Source organism: Cajanus cajan, chromosome 11, assembly GCF_000230855.2.
Source record: "Cajanus cajan strain Asha chromosome 11, NIPB_CcT2T_4, whole genome shotgun sequence".
Taxonomy (NCBI): Eukaryota; Viridiplantae; Streptophyta; class Magnoliopsida; order Fabales; family Fabaceae; genus Cajanus; species Cajanus cajan.
In genome coordinates this window covers 36860117-36885688 of record NC_138527.1, presented here as the reverse complement: position 1 = coordinate 36885688, position 25572 = coordinate 36860117, and the positions used below count along the sequence as shown (strand labels likewise).

Here is a 25572-nt window from a genome sequence, read left to right as displayed (position 1 = left end):
TCCTTTTCATTTTTGTTCTCACAATCGTTTGTTCGTTCTTGTGCTCCCAGGTTAATTCTCATTTTCTTATCTTTTTTCATGCATTTTATGTATGGTGTTATGGTGTTGTTGAGATGATGTTAGTGATATTCCTTGTTTGAGTTTTTTTGTGTCGCATGCTAAGTTTTCATAAATTCAATGAGGAGATTGGGGTGTTGATTATTGGTTGCTGGTTTATTTTCATGTTTTTGAGTTGGTTTAAGTGCATATTTTGGTACTTGGTGCTAGTTTAGTGTGGGTTTGAGGTTTCGATGCTTATTTAGTTTAGTTGATTTATAGACTCAAACAAACCTCTTGTTTAGCCTCTATTATATTTAGTATATTTATTTTCAAAAAATTAAAGAAATTGAAAAATATTACTTAGTGAATGACAGGTGTATTAAAATATACTAATTGTTCGACAATTTTAAAATAATTAAATTATTAGACAGTGTTATAAATTTAAATTACAAATTTGACTTCAATTAATTTAGTAATAATTAAATAAATATTTTACTTATTACTTATTTAATTTTTGTTGCTTGATATGTTTAATTACAATTATATATTATATTGTTGATTTTATATACTTAGTTATCTCAAAGTATTTTATTATAATTATTAGAATATTGATTAATTATATTGTGAGTCAACCTTGGTTTCTCATTTGAGACTAAATACAATGGTTACATAATTAATGTATAATCATTGTATTGAATATTGAATTATATATTGGGACAGTTTGAATATATATATATATATATATATATATATATAGAAGGGTTCAAACGACACCGGTGTAACTTTAACTAAGTGTTACACCGTTCAATAACTTTATATTAAATGTGAAGTTTGTAAATCCAACCGTTAGATTGAAATTCATATCTCTTAGATCATATATATCAAATTTTATATTAATCTAAGATGATTTGATACTTCATTCTCGTAAAACAAAATTGACGTAATATATACATTTCAAAATATACTAAAATATGAACACTTTCATTACCTTCAAGTTGTTCAATTTTAACAAAATTTGACATATATGATCTAAGAGATATGAACTTTCAATCTAACGGTTGGATTTACAAAATTTACATTTAATATAAAGTTATTGAGCGGTGTAACACTTAGTAAAAGTTACACCAGTGTCGTTTGAACCCTCCTCATATCTATATATATATATATATATATATATATATATATATATATATATATATATATATATATCCAAACGTTATATTGAAAGTTCATATCAATTTATATGTGTATGTCAAATTTTATTAAAATTAAACAACAACTTGAGGGTAATCAAAGTGTTCATATTTTAGTATATTTTAAAATAAATATATTACGTCAATTTTGTTTTATAAGAATGAAGTATCAAATCATCTTGAATTATTATAAAATCTTGTATATATGATCTAAGAGTAAAGAACTTTCAATCTAACGGTTAGATTTATAAAATTCACATTTAATATAAAGTTATTGAGCGGTGTAACACTTAGTAAAAGTTACACTGGTGTTGTTTGAATCTTCCTCTATATATATACACACATATATAGCTCATTAATAAATAAAGAGAAGTTAAGTCTCATCTTAAATTTGATAAGATTTCATTTAACTATATTTCTTGTTATTCTCTAGATGCATACTTGATTGTGATTAGGGGTGAGAATAGGTCAGACCAAACTTTGAATACACAGACCAAACTTGTTCTATAAATTTAAAGTTTAAGTTTGATCTATTATCTATTATAGGTTTTTTTATAGGTCACCTGACCTTTGCCTGACATGACTTATTAGCCTATGTAAAAGCCTATTTTTCAATTAGTCTACTTAAAGTCTATTTTGCATTAACAATATTAAATAGGTCAATAAACTTAGAATTTTAAATAAGTCAATAATTATATTTTTTAAATACACGTGTAAGTCTTTGTTTAATTTGCATGATAAATATTTTTTTAATTGACATGATAAAAAATTGTTTATTTTATTATTATTAAAATTTTGAGTTTAAAATTTTTAAAAAAATTAATCGAGGAACAATTCATGCATACCATGTACACTAACGTATATTTATGCTTAGGTTGTAATGAAGAAGATAATCTTATTAAAAAAAATTCTAAATATTTGTTATGTCACGATTCTAAATAATCAACCATGAAGATAAAAGAAAAAAGTAGACGTGAACATGTAGTTACTAGAATTTATTATTTTTGATATCTAGATTTCGTATGAAAAAAGAATGTAAAATATTTAAGTGTAATAAAAATATAAAAAAAATATTGATAATTTAAAATTTATATTACAATTTTATTTATTTAATTATATTATTAATAATGTGTATACATATATATATATATATATATATATATATATATATATATATTATGTCATAGATAAATAAATTGGTCTGTTAAACCTAATAGATTTTTCTTATAAGTATAAGCTCAACTTTTTTAAAATCTAAGTCTGACCTTTTATTAAATAGGCCATACCAAGTCACACTTTAAACAAGTCAGATTATAAGTTTATGTTTAAGGTTTAGCCTATTTCCATTCCTAATTGCAGTGAATTTGATGATAGCACATGCATTTTGTGTACTTGACCAATGCAAAATCAAATTTAATGTATGAGACTTTATCTTTTATGTATTAATCAAGTATAAAAAATTGTCTTTTTGAATGGGTAGGGTCATACCTTATATTAAAAATCCATATTAACACGATTTATGTCAGATGAACGCACTAATGGATCAAAGATGGATGAACTATTTACGCACAACTACTGAATCTGAGAATGGGGTGAAAAATTTTATTTAGTTTGAACCAAGGAATGTTATAGATTTTGTGGTTTGGTGTTTTTATGGTGGATGTACCCAATTTTGAGTGAAAAATGAAGATATTAAAAGGGTGTGTGAAGAACCAACACCTTCTCAAAGCATCCATTTTTGAAAGATATGTTACAGAGGAAGCTATTGAGTTTTGTACCAAATACTTAACAAAAGCTGAAGTTGTGGGGTGTATCTAAGTCTCATTATAATGTAAGAATTGTTGGCAAGGGTTTACACAGTGCAAAAATTTTGAGAGTTACACATGAGAAGAAGTGTTGCAGGCACATTTATATATATTGAATAACACTAATGAAGTTGTACCTTACCTAATTACTCACAAGGACATTGTGAAGAAAAATCATCCACGAATGCTTGAGAAATTATTGGTCAACAAGCATAACAAAACATTCTCAAAGTGACTTAAACATCAAATTGAGAATAACAATACAACTTCTAAAAGAATGAAATGACTAGCATCAGAGCCTAACTTTGTCATCATATGTTAGAATGAGTATGATATCAACAACTAAACGTTTTTTCACCAAAAATGAAGACCTCAAAAAGTATCATGCAAAATAATGGGATTCTGGTGGTGGTTGAGTCATAGAACTTCGCAACTTCTAAAGAGCCCAATCTGCTTATGACGTCTTTATGTTGCTTTAGAGTCATTCAAGACATCTAGTTGGTTAATTACACAAGTTTTAAAGTGTTGATAGTGTAAGTAGGTTGATAGTAATACTGGAGTCAAGATTGATGATCTAGGTTTTACCTTGGTTAACTTGAAGAAGGTAAGTTCTAAAGATGAGTCATTTATCATGGTAGACCAAGCAAAACAAGTGTTTTATGTTATTAATACTACTAACAAAAATTTGTCAGTTGTTGTACAAGGAAAAAACATGCATGGTACTCATGACCATAAAGATTTAACACTTGACATTTGTAAGACTTCTTCCTTCTCCATGTGTATGCCTAATTGTAGGTAAGTCAATTGTTGACCTAATAATTTAATGATCGATTAATGTTTAACTTATCTCTATTTTGAATTAATTGTAGTTATTTAAAAATCCAACCTTATTTGCCCATGAAGGCATGGTAGATATATGCAAAAGATGGACATTTTCTTCTCTCAAGTCAATTTTAGAGTTGTTTATGTTTTTACATTGTTTTTTTTTTTTTTTACATTCCCTAGTTTACTTTAGATTCATTATTATTTGATAACATTGATACATTATTATGATAGTTGTTCATTGTTATTAATTAATGACAATTATTGTTAACTTTAACTTTATTGTTAGTTTGGTTTGTTATATAGTTTAATTTGTACATTGTTTCAATTTAAACGATAAATACTGTGTTTCATATAGGTTTGTATTGCACTTGACATTAATATATTATTTTAAACTTGAATGTGTTTTTGTTGTATAGGTTTGATAAAATAAATAAAAAATGAGCAAGACATTAAAAAAGAAAGTGTACATTTTATATTAGGTGTGACCATACCATCATAGAAAGTGCACCTTTTATGGTGGGTGTGACCTTACACTGTTTATATTTTATGATAGACAAGGTCACATCTGTCATAAAATGATATGATGAATACGATCACATCCGCTATAGAATTTGCACTTTCGAGTATAGTCACAACTATTATAGAATGTGAGTGGCAATATGATTAAATCATCATATTTGATGTTCATCTATAACAGACGTTAACCACATTGATCCATCATAAAATATATGGACAATTTATGTCATGTTTTGAGTTGACATAAAATGTTAAAAAGAAAATAATCAATATAGAATGTCTCGTGCATAATAATGAATTGATTATAATTAAAATAAGTTTTTGTTTTGGTAAATTTGCCAAAAAGTGATTTTAGAATATTTAATTTTGTTTGTATATAATAATAAAAAATCAACCTTCCTATAATAAATTAAATTGGAAGGAAAATAAATTATTGAAAAATAACCACAAACTTCAAATTATTAAATTAAAGAAAGACAAGTTTAATTTAAAAAATTATTTACAAATTTAAACTATTCACCTCAAACAATCAACTTATTTTACAAATAATTAATTTTTTTATTAAAACAATCAACTTCTGCATTTTTGTTGAACATACATGCTCACTTTCTTTGTTTTAAGCTTGAACTCTCTTTTCTGTACTGCTATGATGGTCCATTTCTTTTTTCCAGTTCCTGCCTGCTGCACACAATAACATATTCTTGTTTTTATTCGGATTTTTATCGTTTTACGCTGTCATGATTTGTCAGCATTATCTTACATCTTTTGATTTCTTTTTTAGTTTTTATAATTGGGGTCCTTCATTTCAATCAGTTTTCCTCTTGTTTCATGTCCAACATTAATATTCTCGTGTCTCGTTCTTTTTAATATCAATATCTATTTTGAACTATGTTCTTGGATCTAAATAATAAGGTGAAAGTCTTGATATTTGCACCGTTCTTTATATATACTTATCAAATCATCAATGTGTATTTGTATTTCTAAATTATAATTTAATTGGAATAAACAGAAAAGGCGAGTAAAGAAGCCTGGTTTTCGAATTATGATTAATTGTTTACTATATTTTTTAATTATTATATCGGTGGTCATAATTTAAGATAATTCATTTCATATTTTGAATTATATTGACACAGACAATTTAAATATCAACTTTACCCAAATGCTTTTAGACTAAGCTCAAAATAGAATTAAAAATATTATTTTAATAAAGAAGCATCAATAATACAATCTTCTAAAATTAATACTATGTTTTTAAAGTACTTTTTAATGCCACCTCAGTAAATACACTAAATTATATTAACTATTAAACGTTTTATAAGTTTAATACGAAGTATGTTATTTGGGATGTAAGCCAAGTGAAAACTTCATTAAATAATATGTCTAACAGGTAACTTAATTAAAGAAATTGAATTGAATTTAACTTGAATTTACGAGACAATAATAAAGAAAGAAATAAATAATTAGTATATTAAAAAGGCAAGAGTATATTATTTATAATTAAGAAAAAAATGAGCTGGTATAGTTTATAATATAATTGAATAAGTATGTATGGAAGTGTTTCTTTATCGTAGTTGTCAGATGCTAAAAAGTAAAAAAGAAAAACCGTACACATAGGCATAGCACGATAGTACGAATCTGTTTAAATCAACTTTCGAAAATAAAAAGAAAAGAAAGGTTGATGTTAATAGTTAATAGTTAATACACTTGTTGAGCCACGAGAAGAGCCGCTTCATAATGTTTTAAGGACACACTGATTTGACACGTACATCAGTTGCCTAAATACATATGTCAAATGTCGGACCCCTATCAACACCTGCTTCTTCCACCTATTACCCCTCCTAAGACATTTTCGAAATCAACTTTCGGATTATACTTTTACACAGTGTTTTAAAACCCGGACCGACCCGGCCGGTAGGACCGGGAACCGGTGGTCTAACCGGTTCGAATCTGAAGTTAGATCGGTTATGCAGTCGACTCGTTTTAAACCGGATTGAACCGGTCAATTTTCCGGTTCAACCGGTGAACCGGTGGGTCAAACCGGTTCAACCACTTTTTTTTCTTATTTTTTTTTAAATCTTTTTAAGGGACCATAAATCACAAAAATAATAATGAAAATTGAATCTCTTAATGAAAAAACAAGGAGTCTTATTAAATATAACAATGACTACTTGTTCTAATATATTTGTTTGCAATATATACAACTTAAATAACTTTTATAGTATATTATTAATTTTAAATTATATATTTAATAATGCAATATCTATGTAAATATTACATATATTATTTTGTGATATTAATTGCAAGCATATTATATATGTACATATTATTTATATTTTTAATTTGTATTAATATACCGTTCAATATGTAATTTTTTTATGTATTTTTTACAAAATAAAAATAATTTTAAATAAGATAGAAAAATTGAAATTTAAAATAAGATATGAATTTATTAAAATTTATAAGTATAAAATATATTTAATATAAATATTTTTTAATAAAAATCGAGTCATGCAGTTCAACTAGTGACCCACCGGTTCAACCTTTGACCCACTGACCCAGTACCTTAACCGGTTCGATGACCAGTCCGGTTTTTAAAACTATGCTTTTACACTATGTTTGTATTGACGTTTCAGACGTGAAAAATCACGCTTAACGTGGAAGCTAATAATATTAACTTTCACGTTAAACGTAGATTTTCACGTTATTATTAGCTTCCATGTTAAACATGAATTTTTCACGTCCAAAACGTGAATACAAACACGTCATTATTTAATGCACCTCATTTGATTCAAGTTTTGGATTTATGCTTTACAAAATCTTTAGTCAAGATTCTTATTAGGTTTAATTCAAACTTTTATCTCTAAAAATGTGTGGCAGGAATAGTTTAGTTTCTAATTCCATGATTTAAGTTATTTTTTTTATTATAAATAATTGCTAACTAACGTTGTTAACAGAATTTACGAGACATATTAAATATCATTTCAATACATTATTTATCTTATGTAATGTGTTATGTCTTGAGATCTAATTTGAAGTGTTAAAATTTAAAAAATGTCATCTTACATGACTAAGTTGAAGAAATTTATCTAAATAATATTCTTTTACCTTTTATAAATGTTTGAAAATTTTCAAACTGATCTTTCTATTAATTTAGAAAAATTCATTCCACTGAAAAGTAATGATAATTTTCAAATATATTTTTATTTAATAATAGTTAATATAATATTTTAAAATTTCAAATTGTGATACCTGTTCTATTCAACATAAAATGCAATTAAAATGAAGAAAAAATTCGTTTATAACTTGAGTAAAACAGGTTCACATATAAATCACATCTAAACATCCAATCAAAAGAGAATAATTATAAAAATATAAAATTATAAATAATGTCTAAATAAAGAATAAATTGTAAATCAGTTTGAAATAAAAATTACTATTCTACTTTCGTTGCCCTAATGTCACATTATCATAACTAACCCATCATTTCAATTTTTGGTACCTTGAATGTCGACTTCATCACTTAAGTCATTACCTAAAACACACCATACTGAAGGCAGTGAGAAAAATAAGCATTCATATGCAAAATACAAAAAATAGTTTTGCCCAACATATAGTCAACCCACATTCAATTTACAATATTAATAATTCACGATAATATTATTAATTCATAAATACATCAATTAATACAACCACAACCACAACACAATACAACTCGTACATCATGCTCATACTCACGTTAATGCATATGCATGTAATGCAACCTCATAAGAAACATCAACTCATAACGTCGTACAATAGACGAACTTCTTCAATCTCCCCAAGCACCGCTACACATGGTCACATCATTTACATCACTTATGATCGGTGTCATACTATTAATCACCACATATGGTCAATGTATAAAGGTGCATCCTCTGCTAATCACCAATTATGGTCAAGGTAAATGTGTATGCAATATGCACTAATGCTCATGCCATGTCACCTCATACTTTCATCCTTTGACCCATGCCAATGCATAATTAGTAACAAGCCACATCCAACCACGTTCGTACATCAATTCATCCAAACACACCATTCATACTCAATCATACAACAGTCATCCATGAATATCATACAACTCACAATCATCATCAAAACACGTCAATACATATAGCATATTCATAGGCTACGTTGGGCTTCACCAAGTTGCGTCCAACTTTAAGTCACAATAAAGAGCACACACACAGTTTCACGTCTAACAAACTTATAATTTCACCCGATGCTAAAGAACCACAGAGAGCACCACCAAGTCTCTCTCACGTCCAGCGTTGGGAATCACGCCCGATGCTAAGGTAGAACAAAAACTCTCCCAAGGTGGTCACACCTAGCGTGAAACGTTCCACACCCAGCTTAACCCCTTATAGGCTTCACATTCATCAGTATCAATGCAAGCCTAGCAGCAAGGTCTCAAGCATGATGCCAACGTGTTTTCCAAAAAACAGTATGAATAGAACATCACCAAAACTCAAGATCAATCATACAATCATCCTTTTACTAATTCAATTGGTCATAAACACTTATTTTTACACATAAACGCATACATCACTAATTCCATGAAATCCCATATCAATTAACAATACCCAAATTCCTCATGAAACCCTAACCCACATAGATATCCCACTACAAGAAAAATGTTGATTTCCGACGGAAATTTCCGACAGAAATAGGTAAATTTCTGACGGATTTTGCTTTTTCTGACGGATTTCCGACGGATTAAAAAGTGGCGTCGGAAAAAAAAATCCGTCGGAAATAATTTTTCTGACGGAATTTTCCGACAGAAAATTCTGTCAGAAATTTCTGACGGAAAAATCTGTCGGAAATTGCTATCAAAATTTCCGACGGAAAAATCCATCGGAAATTGCTGTCAAATTTTTCGACGGAAAAATCCGTCAGAAATTATAATTTTTTTTTAATTTTAATAAATTTATTAATGTAACAACTCTCATATTTGGCCTCTCAAGGGTTATATTTCACTGTTTAGCGTGTTTTATTTTTACTTGTGCAATTTCTGGGAGACTTCCCAGAAGGTCACCCATCCCAGTACTACTCCAGGTCACCCATCCCAGTACTACTCCAGGTCAAGCACGCTTAACTGTGAAGTTCTGATGAGTAAGCTACCGAAATGTCTATGTATGTTGTCAGTATAACTTGTAGAAATTAATTCATTTAAGTCATCCTCAAATATACAATCTCATATTTGTACTATAATAATAATATATAATAATTTTATATTACGAATAATAATAATAATAATAATAATAATAATATATTTAATTATTCTTTATTTATATGTACTTACTTTTATAATTAACATCTACTTATTTTTATTTAAAATTATAATTTAAATTATTTAATTTTATAATTTATAATGATAATATAATTTATAAAATTATAAATATTTATTTATTACATACTTATAAATTAAATTTTAATATTTTAAATAAATTATTAATTATTTTAATATATTTATTTACCTTAAATCAAACATATAAAATTTAAAAAATGTATTTATCCTTATTTTTTTTTCTAATTATCAACTATTAATAAAATACTAACTTAAAATCTTATCTAATTATATATAATATTTTCATATCAAATTTAAAACCAGATATTAGTTATACAAAAATATTAAGATCATATAGTAAATTGTCAATAAGATTTTAGTTAAATAATTTAAAATAATTAATATTTCAATTATATTGTTAATTAGCAAATAATTTATTCCAAAACTAATTAATTTTTTATATTAATTATTAGTAAAATTTAATAACTTTTAATTTAACAATTAATTGGATCGATGAAATTCAACACACCATGAGTTATTGAGCGGAATAACTTTACCAAGAGTTATTTTGTAAGTTATCTTAAATCAAACATATAAAATTCAAATAATGTATTTATCCATGTTTTATTTTTTAATTATCAACCATTAATAAAATACTAACTTAAAATCTTATCTAATTATATCATAATATTTTCATATCAAATTTAAAACCAGTTCTTACATTTTCGACAAATATAAATTTGTCTGAAATATTCTATCAATAATATAACTTTTCTTACAAAAATTTTCTCATAAAAAATATAAATTTTTCGACAGATTTAATTTTGTTTTATAAAAAATCATCTTCGATTAATATAACATTTTGTATATATGATTTAAGAGTAAAAGATTTTCAATTTAACGATTGAATTTACAAAATTCACATTTAATATAAAGTTATTGAGCGGTGTAACACTTAGTAAAATTTATACCATTGTAATTATAGCTCCCCTCATGTATATATATATATATATATATATATATATATATATGTGTGTGTGTGTGTGTGTGTGTGTGTCTATATATATATATGATTTAAGAGTAAAAAATTTTAAATTTAACGGTTGAATTTACAAAATTCACATTTAATATAAAGTTATTGAGCGGTGTAACACTTAGTAAAATTTATACCATTGTAATTATAACCCCCCTCATATATATATATATATATATATATATATATATATATATATATTAAATGCGACTTTTACAATGTATTACACCGCTCAATAACTTTATATTAAATGTGAATTTGGTAAATCCAACTGTTAGATTGAAAGTTCATATCTCTTATAGATTATATATACAAAACTTTATATTAATCCAAGATGATTTGATACTTCATTTTTATAAAACAAAATTGATGTAATATATTCATTTCAAAATACACTAAAATATGAACACTTGGATTATCTTCCAGTTGTTGTTCAATTTTAACAAAATTTGATATACACGTATAAAGTGATATGAACTTTCAATTTAACGGTTGGATTTACAAAATTCACATTTAATATAAAGTTATAGAGCGGCATAATACTTAGTAAAAGTTACACCGGTATAATTATAACCCCTTATATTATATATATATATATATATATATATATATATATATATATATATATATATATATATATATACACATACATATATATACAGCGACAGCTGCACGTTCGGAATAGTGAGGCACTTGCCCTCACTACTATTTGACATATACATAATTTTTTATCTAAAAAAATAATATATTTTAAAAAATAAAAATTATATTCTAATAAAATAAATATATAGATTCAGAAAAAATGTTTATTTATTTGATATCTGTCAAATTTTTGAAGGAAATTAATTCTCATGTGATAAAAAAAATTTCTTAATAATGAATTAATTTTTAAAAAAAGTTTAATTATAATATATATATATGTATATATATATATATATATATATATATATATGTCTTAATATTCACATATATAATGTAATATATTAAAACAAATAATTTTTTGATAAAATAAAATTTGTAGCATGCAAGTTTTTCTTTTGTGTTTTTTATTTATTGTATACGTTGATTGAAAAAATCAAAATAGTAAAATTGTATACATTGATTAAAAAAATCAAAATAAGAAAAATCATAAGATTTATATTCCATTTAGAATTGTTATTATAAGATATATTTTAAAATAAATTATCATCTAAAAATATATATTAGATATTAAAAACATATTTATATCATAAATAAATTAAACTTTATTTTTATAAATTTAACATATAGATTTTTATATTTTTAATAGTGTTAAATTATTATAAAATAAGTCTATATGATTGTAGTTCTACCCAAATATTTAAAAATTATCTATGATAGATAAATAAGTCACACTTAAAATATATATTTTTAAAGAAAGTTAGGTTCAAACCAAGTAAATTATAATAAAATATAGTATAACCTAATTTATTTTCATCTTTAATACTAATCGTAGATATAAAAAAACTTGTAATAAATAATTATAATATATATTTATACCTTTAAAAGATATATAAAATTTTTAATACTACAAATATATATAAGAAATTAAAAATAATAAATTAAAAATAAGAAATTAAAAAAAGAAATTAAAAATATAAATTAAATATAAGATTTCCGACGGAAAATTCCGTCAGAAATTTTCGACAGAATAATTTCGTCGGAAATTTTCTGGCAGAAATTTTCGACGGATTTATTTTTCCGTTGGAAATTTCCATTTTTCTTGCAAAGAATCCAGTTAACTATTAGAACATTAATTTTATCAAATAATACAATAAACAAGTTCACAATTCAATTTATAACCTAATCGGATCATCAATTTTCAGCTTCAGAAAAGAAATAGAAGAATCTTAAGAATTTAGGGATTTCTCCCACTACCTATTCTCTCTTGTAATCCCACACATGAATTACTCATTTCCCTCCCCGTACCTTATTGTGTTGATAAGATTAGTCTGATGTAGTTTGAGATAATCCTGAAAACTTCTCCTTAGAGCTCCTTCTTCTTCTACTTTTTTTTTTTTCTCTTAATCCCTCGGAATGCAAAATAAGGTAGATGGGTTAACTCTGCCTAACCCATCTCTTAAAAGCTCACTAAACTAGGTCAACTCAACCCATTTCCCTTCTTCAATTAAAATAAACAAACAAATAAATATTATAAAATAATTTTTCTTTTGTAAAAATAAATTGTACTCCTTACAATAAAATAATAATATTAATAATATTATTATTTTTAAAAAAGGATGTTACACAAACCGATCCCTAAACTATTTTATTAAAATCCATTTCAATCTATTAATATTAGTAATAACTTTCAAATTGATTTTTATCTAATAATAATTGACACACACATTCCAAACTTTCAAATTGATTTCAACACAAAATAGTTAACAAACACATTATAATCCTAAAAAGAGCTAATCTCTTGAAATTTATTCAATTAGAAGCAATCATTGTCGAGATGGGAAAAATGGGATAAAAATTAGTATTTTAAAACCGACTAAATCAATAATAAATACGAATTAATTTGATTAAAAACATAGCTAAATGGATCTTTTAAAACATTTTAACCATACCTACTAATCATTATTACAATAAATATTAAACTCTATGACAAAAACAATTATTAAAAATCTATTCTTTAAAAATCTTTGATGCAAAAATGCAATGATGATGTAATATGCAAAAAATGTAAAGATAATAGAGAAAAAGAGAAAAAGGGTCAAGGTTTTATATTAACTAATTCTCAACCATAAAGAGTTACATCTAGTCCTTGGCTAAACTACTAAGAGTTCCACTAAACTTAAAAAAATTTACTCACGAGTTTCAATCCAAAACCCTGATCTTCATAGGATCTAGCTCAAAACCCTATGAGCAATTTAAAAACTTGTTTCTTGAAAACATTATCTAAATCTTTGCAGACACTTCAGATAACTCCTTTCCAAATATTTGATTCACAATCTCACACCAAGAATAAAAGAAAGAACATAACTTAGAGTGCAACTCATTTAATGAGTCTCTCTTGATTTAGAAGTAAGACCCATGAAAAATTGTGATTATCAATAGAACAGTCAAAATGAGTTGGAACTTGTGAATTAATTCAACTCATTATGGATTTGAGCTGAGTTGGGTAAAAAAATCTAGTCTATTTTGGATTATAAGAAAACATTGTCTTAACTCGCAACTTGATTTATCATGAATCAACTCATTATAAACTAATTGGCTCACTTATCATACTTTTTATTTCTTTTTATTAATTACTAATTTATGTGATTATACATTATATTATTGATTAATTGAATTAATATATATATATATATATATATCAATTATGAATTATGATAATTATTGTCAATTTAATATTACTTATTAATATTTATGTCATCACTTCGATATTAAGTTGATTAAGTTAATTAGTTAATTATGGTTTAAGATTTTTTTATTATTAAATTCAATTATTTTTATTTTATTTTAAATGAGTTAATTCATTTGATTTACAAGCTCATGGTGGGTTGAGTCAAGTTCATTTTTCATAAATTCATCCAAAAGTGAGCCTAGTTAACTATATTTATTAACCAATAATGGAAAAACAATTATCATTAACATTTTTTAATTTTTTCTTTCCAATTTTTTTAATCCAATAAAAAAGTATTATTTTTTACCCATCCAAATAATAAACACTGTTTTTTTTAAGATGTGTTTAGTAGAGTGGAAAAAATATGTGAAAAATAAAGTGAAAAAAATAGATATTGTTTGATTTAAGAGAAATAAAAATTATTTTTTATTATAGCAAAAATGATCAAGTGCGCAAATATGTTTAAAATTGATTGTAAATTTGTATAATCGATTTACACTTTATATTATAAATTAATTAGGCAATTTTTGACTGTTAGAAAAAAAATATAATTAGTTACACTTTTTTTAGCTATATTTTAAATTGGCATAAAACAAAATATGTAGATAACAACTTTTTTGCATTATTTTCACACATCTAAAAATATCTTTAATGAAGTTATTTAAAAATAACTCCACTTATTATTACATCAATCTAAAAAAGAATAAGTAAGTTATTTAAAATTTATTAAAATTGCTTATATAAACACTAATTCTTATTAAAAAAATGTTATATAAGCACAAATTCTTAAAAAAAAAAGAAAAAGTGAGATAGATATAACAAATAGAGTTATTTATAAGCAACCCAAGTGATGATGGCTAAGCTATTTCACACTTATTTCCTACATGACATGTCTCTTAGCAATCAATCAATTCCTTTATTTTCTTTCTTACCCATTTTTTCTGCGTTATCTTATTTCAAAAGAGGGTTCATTTTGTTTTTCCACGTTCAAACAAAAAGATTAGTCTTGAGCCTGGCTTGTCAACTTAGAACTAGACTGCTGTACGTCTACTTTTAGTCTGTAAAAATCTTCCACATGACACAATGTTGGGCAACAATCCCACGCTCAATCAGTGTACCATAACATAATCCTTTCCTTCATTGGAGGACCCATACACTTTTTCTTTAGCCAGTCATCGTTCTTGTTCCCACCTCATTTTCCCATAAAAGTATCTCTATTCCCATGTCACCTTCTACTTGTACCCTACCTACTCACTCTTACTCAACTTTGCTTTCTTCCTCTCCCCCTTACCCCATCTTTTTCCATATGGAGGAGGAGACACAAATTCCTTTAAATACTCCTCCCTCCCTTACTTACCAAATCGTGCAATGTTTTTATTTCCCTTTCTACTAACATTTGGGTTTACCAAATTATCACGTTAGTTGAAAATTAGAGAGACTGAATCATCTATAGGCTATAGCTATTAGTGTTATTAGGTCGCTGTTTTCTTAAGTTCCAATAATATGCACATACTAAGGAAACCTTTCACTTAAAAGAATTGATGGAGACCCATAAAGCTACAAGCATAATATTTTGGAAATTTTATGATATAAAAAATCCATGAATTAAAAGTGGAATAATTTACATGCTTAGTTCTTTTCAAACAAAAGTAAATACCCGCTTTTTTTTATTTTATTAGTTAATGGTTATGGTACTTATTAGAATCAAATCTTTTGTCACAGGAATATGATATAATGGATATTTGTCAGGTAGCACTGCAGAAGCAATGAGGTATTGTCCAGTGGAGTGAATACTCTATTTGGTTAGTAACTGTTGGATGGGTGAGCCCTGAACAGAGTATGTATAGGGACTAGGAAGGCATGCCCTTGGTAGCTAGGGCATAGAGTCCTACGTGGTTGGAAGGACAGCAGTGTACTCGAAAAGGATCATTAAAGAGCAACACTTGGCCAAAACCCCCTCCATTCCATTGTAGTTCTACCAACCTTTTTCAGGTTAACAGTTTTTACGTGGCAGTGTAGAGGGAAAACAAATGGTGTGTGTGTGTGTTTTGTCCTTTGCATAACGATACTCAATACCACAATGCTTCATCTGTTCATCTTCATCCCCACAGATTCACGCGCGTAAAGGAACAGGCAAAGAATTCGAAACAATAAAATTCAAATTTCACTTCCACTGAATATAAGACAAACAAATAAAAATGAGTAAAGTTTTTATCTTATAAGTCCACTTGTCTATGTTAAATGATTCGAGAAGAGTTATTTACTATTTAAATAGTGTTAGATTTAGATGTGAAAAGTATATTAAAAAAATAAATTTTTCACATTACTTAAACATAAAATAAATAAAGATTATATAAAAGGAAAAAAATTGACTATCAAAACGAAACAATACCAAATCTTCTTCATCCAAAAATTTTGTAGATTATTCTTGACAAACAAAAAAATCCAAAACTTTTATTTATGAAGATTGAGATTAGTTCGATTCATACTCGGATAAATAATTTATTAGTAGAAAAAAAGTAAAATGCACTTCTCTGTATTTATTTTATATTAAGAATCTTTCACTTTTTACACAACCATACAAGACAATTTTTTTTTAATCAAATAACTTATACAATCATCTTACTTATTACTTATATTTTTTTTAACCAAACACACCATTAGTGATAATAAATAATCCAAAAGTTTCCTTGTTATATGAAAGAAAAAGAGTCTTTAGTTTATGTTGGGCCATACGTGGATATATCTATGAAGTTTTTTCTTTTAGTTTAAGGGAAAAAAAATACAAGAAAGAACATAGGAATATGATTCCCATCCCATGTAATCCACAAACAAGCGAGTTGATCATGAAGCAAGTTAAGATAACCTAATGAACTTTCTTCAACAAAAATATAGGCAGATGCATTAGCTTCGAGTATTAAAGTTGTAAACATGAATATAATAGCAATTTATATATATATATATATATAAAGTATATATTTAAATTAACTTATTGTCAAAACTTTTTTCATTTAAAAGAAATTCAATTCACTTTTCTTCTTAATTTATTTTTTTCTTTTTTCTTTTTTTATAAGTGCTATGAAAAAATTATACAAAAATGACATTTTTTTTCCTCTTAAAATCACGCAAATATGTGCTATAAAACCAAATAAACATCGCAATTCAAGTTCATGAGACAGTTGTTAAAATTAAGAATATGTTTTTGCTAAATTCTCTTATTATTAACTAAGAACATCTCAAATACAAGTTCTCGAGACAATTGTTAAAATTAAGAACATGTTTTTTTCAAGTTCTCTTATTCAAAAAGGCTGTGCTGTTCTCCGGGTTGAAGGACCAGTTCTTAAAAATAAAAATAAAAATAAAAAAAGTCCATACATTCATTCAAGTAAAATATAACAAGAGCTTTTAAATTTGATTTGAAATTGGGCTCTACACTTCTAACGGTGGAGATGGCCTAAAGTAGCACGGAGCATTAGAGGTGGCATAATCTAGGACATTGTCTACGTGCTAATTTCCTTGTATCCTTAATTACCTTCCTTTATCACCACCTAACAACTAATTAGCTTATGAGCCACACACACTCATGTATTTTAGTTGTTCATGAGCTTGTTAATTTTACCATCGTAATATTTTCGTCTTGTTACTCCGTAATTTATATTCATCTCTATTTTTATATTTGATGATGAAATTTATGCCTTATTTTCATTTTATTTGGTATCGGATACATTATGTTCACCTTATACTCACTTATAAATTAATTAAATAATATATTAAAAAAATAAGAATTCTAATCTATGTTAGAAATTACATTATTTATTTTTTATTTGATATAAATTTTAAATAGATTAAGAATTACATAAATTTTAAGTAAAATATAGAAAAAAAGTTAAGTTTTTAAAAATTTAAAGTTGGGATAGATAAGAGTATGTACGAGACGAATAAATATATACACATCCTTATCCTTGTCTTTTGATTTAATAAATAAGATATTATCTATATCTATATATATTCTGATAAAATAAGAAATTCTCTGACAAAATTAAAATAAGTTAAGACATTACTCATATATATAGATTTATTTATCATTCCTAAACCTCACCAAAGCTATTTGTTTCAAGCATGCCACCCACCTTATTGACAATATCACATCTATTTCAAAACACCATTCTCTATTACCAAAGTTCTATTAAGATAAATTTTTCAAAAAAAAATGAAAATAAAATAAGTTTTTTTATAAATTAAAATTAGATTATAGTTAAATTAATTTATAAAAATTCTCTAATATAACTTTTTCAAAAAAAAAATTACATATTAACCTATACATAAATTTATTTTAATGTATAAGAAGTTTGTTTCACTATTTATTTATTTAAAGAAATATTTTTGAAAAATTTTATTTAAATAGAACTAAATTAAATTTCAACTTCCTGCGCATTGCCATCTCGTTTACCTTTCTAACAAACTTCTCCGGTTTCGGTCCAACTTTTTCCCTATATGGATGGCTATATCCTGAGTTGCCACGTGCCACACTAGTTACAAAACTTGATTACCCAAGTAAACAATTTTCTTTTTACATAAACATATTTTTAGAATAGTTTTTATACCGCTATTAATTTTCTTTATCTCTATCAATTGTATCACATTCCCCCCCCCCCCCCCCCACCCACCATTTTTTTTTACAAATTATTGTATACAATTGTTATATAACTAACATTTCACATTTGTTAGTGCTAGCGAAATCAACTTCTCTACACACTCAACACCCATGAGGCGATGACTAACCCTTTATTTGATGAATGAGCTTCTAAGCACCTCAACACCTATTTAATGCAACATTTTGGCGACATTAGCCTCATCCTCTCCCTGCGTGTAGCTATATATCTAAATAATTTGATTAAATCATCGGTTTAATCCCTAAAATATTACTTTTCTTCTTAAAATAATAAAATTATAATAATAATTCTCTAAATACTCGATATTTATCTAAATATATTAAGAGAAAAAATATTTACTTTATACGTATTTATGTTCCTAACATAAATTAGTTACTATTTTTTACAATAAATATCATACAATATTATGATTGTGAGTATACTTTACTAACATTCAAGGACCAATTTAAAGGACTTTCTCACGTTTGAAGGACTAAAGATATTCCCTATCATTTATTCCTTGCAGACCGTCATGTTGACAACAAAAATGGGTTGCATATAGCATAAAATAAATACCAATGATAAATACGAGCTGCGAGCATTATAAACAAAATTCAAGTTTTGCTAAGTACGCCGAAAAATAGTATAAAAAGTTATTTATATGTTCATAATGAGATCCTTCTATACAGTGCATCAAAAATATATTTATTCTACATTTAAAAACCAAGTAGGTAAGTATTTAAAACGTGTTTGTGATAAGGTCTTTTGAAACAAACTACTTCATGCACTTACTAATATTTATAATTAAATTGAAATTGTTAATAAATATAAAAATTAAAAAAAAAAACGATACGAAATAGACAAAATTAACAGCATGTTGAATAAAATTGATCATGCCCATAACACCAAACGTCATAATAAACTAATCACATGAACACGAGATATTAAAGGGAAAAATGAAAAGGCGGCGTCATGAAATAATGAAATAAAGGTTCTGATTCCATGCAAGTTCAGGCCTAAATAGACAGGAATATCCACCTTATACAGCTGTAACCTGTATAATTAAAGTCTTAATGACCCCACTGGGACCACTTATGGATTGTCTAGGGAATTTTCGCGAGTTTAAACAGACCAAAATATAAATATCAATGTCACAGCAAGTGACATCAAGCAATCACACTTTAAAGAAGTGGGACAAAGCTTCAGCGGCAGAAAGCTATGTTTGCTCTTCCCTCGGTGGCAGCAGGTAGCTACTATCAAACACATTCAACACCCATGAACTAACATTTATGCTCCTAAAACTGGTGGGTAGCTGACCCCAAAGATTTTAAAAAACAACTTAGGGGCACTGTAGAAACAGAGACAAAATTCCCCCATATTGAAGCAAATCATTCTTCTTAAGAGTGAGAACATTATACCCATAAAAAGAGTATTCCCAAGAGTCGTGCTACTAGCTCCACAACCGAAAATAAACATAAAATTTAAAATAAAAAAATGCCTTTTTCTGTACTTTTGGTGAGAGGGTATTTTTCCTTCCGTTTCTCAATATGTTTTTCCTAAATATGCCTCGAGAGAAATCATTTCCCATTAAGTGAGACCATTCTTAGATACCTGCTTCCCGTGTCCCTTTTAAGAGCTCTCCAAAAAAAAACAAATTGCTAAAGCAAATCTGCAGCTTTAATTTCTTGCTGAAATAGAGTGATCTTAGCCATGAATACCAACTTATCCAGTACCCTCGCTAGTGGAGTGCTGCAATGGATTACTCAAATCCCCAAATGTAGAACTATGTTGTGAAGTATCAGATAGAGGATCTAGTCCTCCTGCACCATCGAAGTTACTTGTCTCCAGAGCAATATTGTGCATTTGTTCTGCCAGCATGTCAGGATTCAACACTCCAAGGGTTGTGGCATTAGAAAACTGAATAGGAGGAGCCATGACCCATCTCCTCCAATCATTTCGTCTCCTTATTTTGTCAACCTAGAAATGCATATAAATTTAAAACAAGAGGTTTAATAAATTGATAGAAAAAAGAAAAAATGAGAGTAAACTTTTCCTAAATACTCCAATGAAATCATGTCAATATTCAAATTCATAAACTCAAATCTCCATAGCAAGATTAATAAAAAAAATACCTGCACTTCAACAACAGATGAAGTTCGAACAGCATCTAATATAATCTGGATATTGTCAGTCAAATGCATAACCTGACAGACAAAAAAATTCATCATTGGCTAACAAATAATGCTACAAGCCAAATAGCACAAGTTTCCAAATGACTGCATAATTTAGGAATTACAGTGTACTGCAAAACAAGTGAACATTAGAACGTACTAAGACTAATGTAGGAAGTTTATCATGATAATTTAAGAACTGCAAAACTATAATAGTGAACATTACAATGTACTAAAACTGGAGAATAATGTAGGAACCATGCCCAAAACGATCATACACATTCAAAAATCCATTGCCATTTCACCTTTCAGTCATAATTAAGAATCTGGATATATTAGTAACATCAACTTCTGTACACATTAGTGTTAGATGTTTCAAGTTAAGCCAAAAAGCAAACAAGTCTAGACCAAAAATAGATTGAACTATGAATAACAAACCATTACATCACATGCATGACAGCAATTATATCCATTAAATATGCCACTCAATTAGTTGAGAGATAAACCAAAGAGAAGAAATAAAAACAGTGGGGAAAAAAATAAACTTAGCTCTATTATTTTTCATCATAATATTGGTGCATGTACTAATGTATAACCTAAATTTGATCATCAAACCCATGCTTTTGTCCGTATTGTCCTTTTTAAGTAAAGAGAACCAACACAAGCAATCAACTTTTGCGTCAACATATGATACCAACTATGAGACATCTCACATGTAAGAAGAAAAAATAATGAGCATAGTTTGGTTCTTTTTTTGTTCTCTTGGATTTAAAATTCATGTTCTTTTTAATGTATTACACATATATTCATGTATAACCTACATTTGATTATCAAACATTCAAACCCATGTTTTCAATTGTATTGTCCTTTTTATGTGAAGAGAACCAACACAAGCAAACAATTTCCATGTCAACACATGATACCAACTACATGATATCTGACCATTTCATCATAGTGATGACTAAAAAAGACTTGGATTATGCAACAACAAAAAAAAGTCTTATTTATTTAATTAGAACCTTGCTTACCCTTTTAAACAAGTGTTGTCTAAATGCTATAAATTTTCCCTCAAGACACTACAATAACTTCTTTTTTTTCCAAGTTTAATTTAGTAACACACAACATAATTGACCAAAACATGAGTCCATATCCCTTGAACAGAACTGCATTACTGCATATTGAAGAAAAATTGAGTGGGATTGAAGAGAAATCCGACGCCAAAACTTGAATCCCCCACAACTAGAAGGACTAACTATCAGAAAATTAAAACTAGAAAGGTGTACCTTAAGGCTACTTTGATGATTTCAAAGCAAAAACTTGATCTTAATGAGCCAAGTTTTTTCCCACTCTTTAACATATTTTCTACTGTAATGGTACAATCTGTGCAACCATAGGGAAAAAATACACACTACCAAAATTTGTCATCCCATGATTTTATCGAAAGAGCAACAAAATTAAAGCACTTCACATGCATCAGTCATGATCAAATCCTTGCCAAGAAACAACCAAATCAGTCAATCCAGCAAAATGCAGATGAAATAAAATTTAATCCTTCAACACTGTCAGTAGATTATTTATTTATGTAATTTTTGAAACACATTTTCTAAGTCAGCTATGAAAACCACAAAGCAATCCATCTTTCTCCCTCACAAACACATATATATAAGCAATTATATCATATATCCCAAACTACTCACTTTGTTGAAGCCTGCAATTAATTTTATGGGAACCCAGCCCTGGTCATCCATGTTCTGGCGCAAGAATGTATCTTTAATTAAATTCTCATTACTGCAACAGACAAGTTGTGGCATGTCTACAGTCAACTTTCTAAATCCATTAAAGACTAGAATGAAGAAAATAACAAAAACAAAATACTGACAGACTAAAGTAAGAGCAGTACCTAAAATAGTAGTCAATCTGGTTGACTATCTTACTGTGCAACTGAGGGTCTGGACCTGCAAAGAACATGGGATGATGTGGAATAGGAGGCCCAAAAGGAACACCCCTTAGTGAATCTGGGGGTGGAGGTGGAGCTGCAACAAATACCAGAGGAGTAGCTAGTTCTGGAAATGAATAGAGTCATCAGAGCATATTCATATCCTGAAACAAATCATCATGAAATTAATACATCATACCATGGAATCCTATGTGGCCACCAAAAGGCCGTATTGGTGATGGGTGAAAAAATTGAGCAGAATTAGGAGGCGGAGGTGGAGGTGGACGGATAAATCTGGGAACAGCTCTTGGTGACACATGTGTATCTCTACCACTGAAACTTCGATTGTTATTCCAGTCCTGATCGCGCCTATTCCCATAGTTATGATGGTGAGAACCATCTCCACGCTGGTGTGGACCGCCATTACGATTTCTAAATGAATTACGCTGTTGTGGATGATCATTAGACCCAAATCCACTTCTTTGTGTGTGGTCCTTCGGAGAGGAATTATGAGACCCAGTTGCAGCTATTGAGACCTGGGGCGCAGCCACAGACTGTTGTGGGTGGCCACCATTAGAAGATGCATTTGAACTGTGATGTTTCATTGATTTCTGGCGAGCTGGCACCACACTGTTGGTGCTTGCATTATCACTGACTTCCCTCTGTGAAGAGGAAGAAGAAGATGCACTTCCCAAACCCTACAATCAGCACTTAAAACAATAGCAACATCCATGCACATATACAAAAATAATAGAAACAAATGCCAGAAAATTAAAATTAAATTAAAGTAACATATATTTCACAAAGGATCCAGTTGCTAATAATACACAGCAACTTAATCTGATACCGGTTTCCACATTCTAGATACTACAGCAGGTAAATACTAAATACATGCATTATCCAAAATGTGACAGAAACCAGCTATACCACTCCTTGTCTGTATGTTAGTATAATGAATAAGTAAAAGTTACCTGCGCAGTTTATATAGTCAAGCCACAAGCCACTTAACACTATTGAGAACACATGAAAAATCAATTCAACAATGCAACAAAGATAACTAGTTCCAACTGAATAAAACTTGGAACACATAAATTGCAGAAATTATTAGTTATTAATTATTATGATAACTAAAACAATAGAGCGTATAGCGAAAGAAACAAACCTGCAATTGTGGCAGAGAAGATCCATCCAACAATCCCTTCGACGATGACGATTCCGATTTCATAGCAGCTCTCGTCGACTCAGACAACGCCGGCCAAGAGAGCGCGTCCATCACCGGCCGAACCTCCGCGGCGGTCGCGCCATTCGGAGAAGGCTTGTTCCAAACAGGCCTCTTCCCAGCGCCATTGTCGGAGCTCTCCGCCGAGGCAGAGCTAAAATCATCCACCGGCGCAGCAGCAGAGGGAAAATCCTCCGTCAACTGCGACGGAGCCGCCGCAACGGAGTCCGATTCGCCACGGACAACCTGGTTCCATGGCGGAGAAGCATGGAGGCGCGCAGCGCGGCGCGATTGGAGGTTATCGGAGGAATGACGAGGAGAATGGTTACCAGTCATGGCCATACAAATTGCTTAGGGTTAATGACTCTGTCGATGAGATGATCGACGTTGCGGAGAGGATTCGATTCTCGCAGTGTATTGCTTGCGATTTGTAGGAAGGTCCAGAATGAAATGCAGTAGATTAGGGTTCCAAAATTTGTGCGATCTAATCGCAGGGAAGAACCTTAGTTCCTTTGTGTGCGTGAGAGGAAAGAATGCGTTTCAGACGAAAGATTATTGTGCAATGCTTAGGATGCCAAGTTTTCTTCTTCTGCCACGCGCGAAATTCCCCAAATACCCCCGCGTTATTTCCATTCTCTTTCCGTTGCGACTTTTGCTGTTGCGGGTAGCCACTACCCTAGTTACTGTCACTACCCTTACTCTTCCCACTGCTTTCTTTTCTATCCAAAACTAATTGTACACTGTAATTATAATTATACAATTTACTGTATTATACAAATATGCCTACACGAACCATTTAACAAACTAATTATTTAATTAACTCTTAAAACTAATTATCATGTGTGGTCGGCTTTTCCTTTACCGAGAAAAAGGTGCTTGCATTTTCCACGTAGCTTTAGTCCAAAGAAAAAGTAAACCGAAATAACATGGTAGTATAGTCACAGCTTCCGAGTAATGTGCAATTAAATCAAAGAATTGTTTTTATATGAATATGATTTTATATGCTATAATAAATAATGTAAATAAAAAAAAAAAGTTAATTACTTTTATACATTATGAGTATAAAGTTTTTTTGAATTTAGATCTTCTTTTATAATATTTTTTTTCCAGCCTCTTTTTAGCAATACTAATAACTATTAGATATATTTAATGGTTTAAAGTTAATTTTATAATTAACTTAACTTCTTAAATTATTTTTATAAGATTAATTTTGAGCTATTAAATATATCTTATGATTATTAGTGTTGCTAGAGAGAGACTGAAGAAAGAATATTATAAGAGAGGATTCAAATTCAGTTTTTTTACATTGGCAACCAATTATATTTTTTAGTTGTGTCATGTTACCGTTAAAAAACAAATTTGTTTACGATTACATGACACAATTAAAAGATATAATTAGTTGTCAGTGTAAAAAATCTTACACCAAAAATGTACATGTGATTAACTCATTAAAAAAAATATAATAAAAAAGTGACAAGTTTCGCAGTTGA

General features: G+C 28.2%; 1 protein-coding gene across 1 annotated transcript; it reads right to left on the bottom strand.

Annotated features, from left to right (window-relative positions):
• Positions 1–19700: 19700 nt before the first annotated feature.
• Positions 19701–24665, bottom strand: LARP1C (winged-helix DNA-binding transcription factor family protein). Its single transcript, XM_020360886.3, has 6 exons — positions 24026–24665; positions 23063–23561; positions 22828–22990; positions 22625–22715; positions 20889–20960; positions 19701–20733 (listed from the first exon to the last, which is right to left on the bottom strand). The coding sequence occupies exons 1-6, from the start codon at positions 24422–24424 to the stop codon at positions 20479–20481; spliced, it is 1479 nt and encodes a 492-aa protein (XP_020216475.1). The 5' UTR covers positions 24425–24665; the 3' UTR covers positions 19701–20478.
• Between the last annotated feature and the right edge of the window lie 907 nt (positions 24666–25572).

Coding starts and splice junctions, on each gene's coding strand:
- LARP1C (XM_020360886.3), bottom strand. CDS start 24,424: ATGGCCATGACTGGTAACCATTCTCCTCGTCATTCCTCCGATAACCTC. Junction 23,562..24,025: donor CTTCTCTGCCACAATTGCAG/GTTTGTTTCTTT, acceptor TGCTGATTGTAG/GGTTTGGGAAGTGCATCTTC. Junction 22,991..23,062: donor TGGCCACATAGGATTCCATG/GTATGATGTATT, acceptor ATTCATTTCCAG/AACTAGCTACTCCTCTGGTA.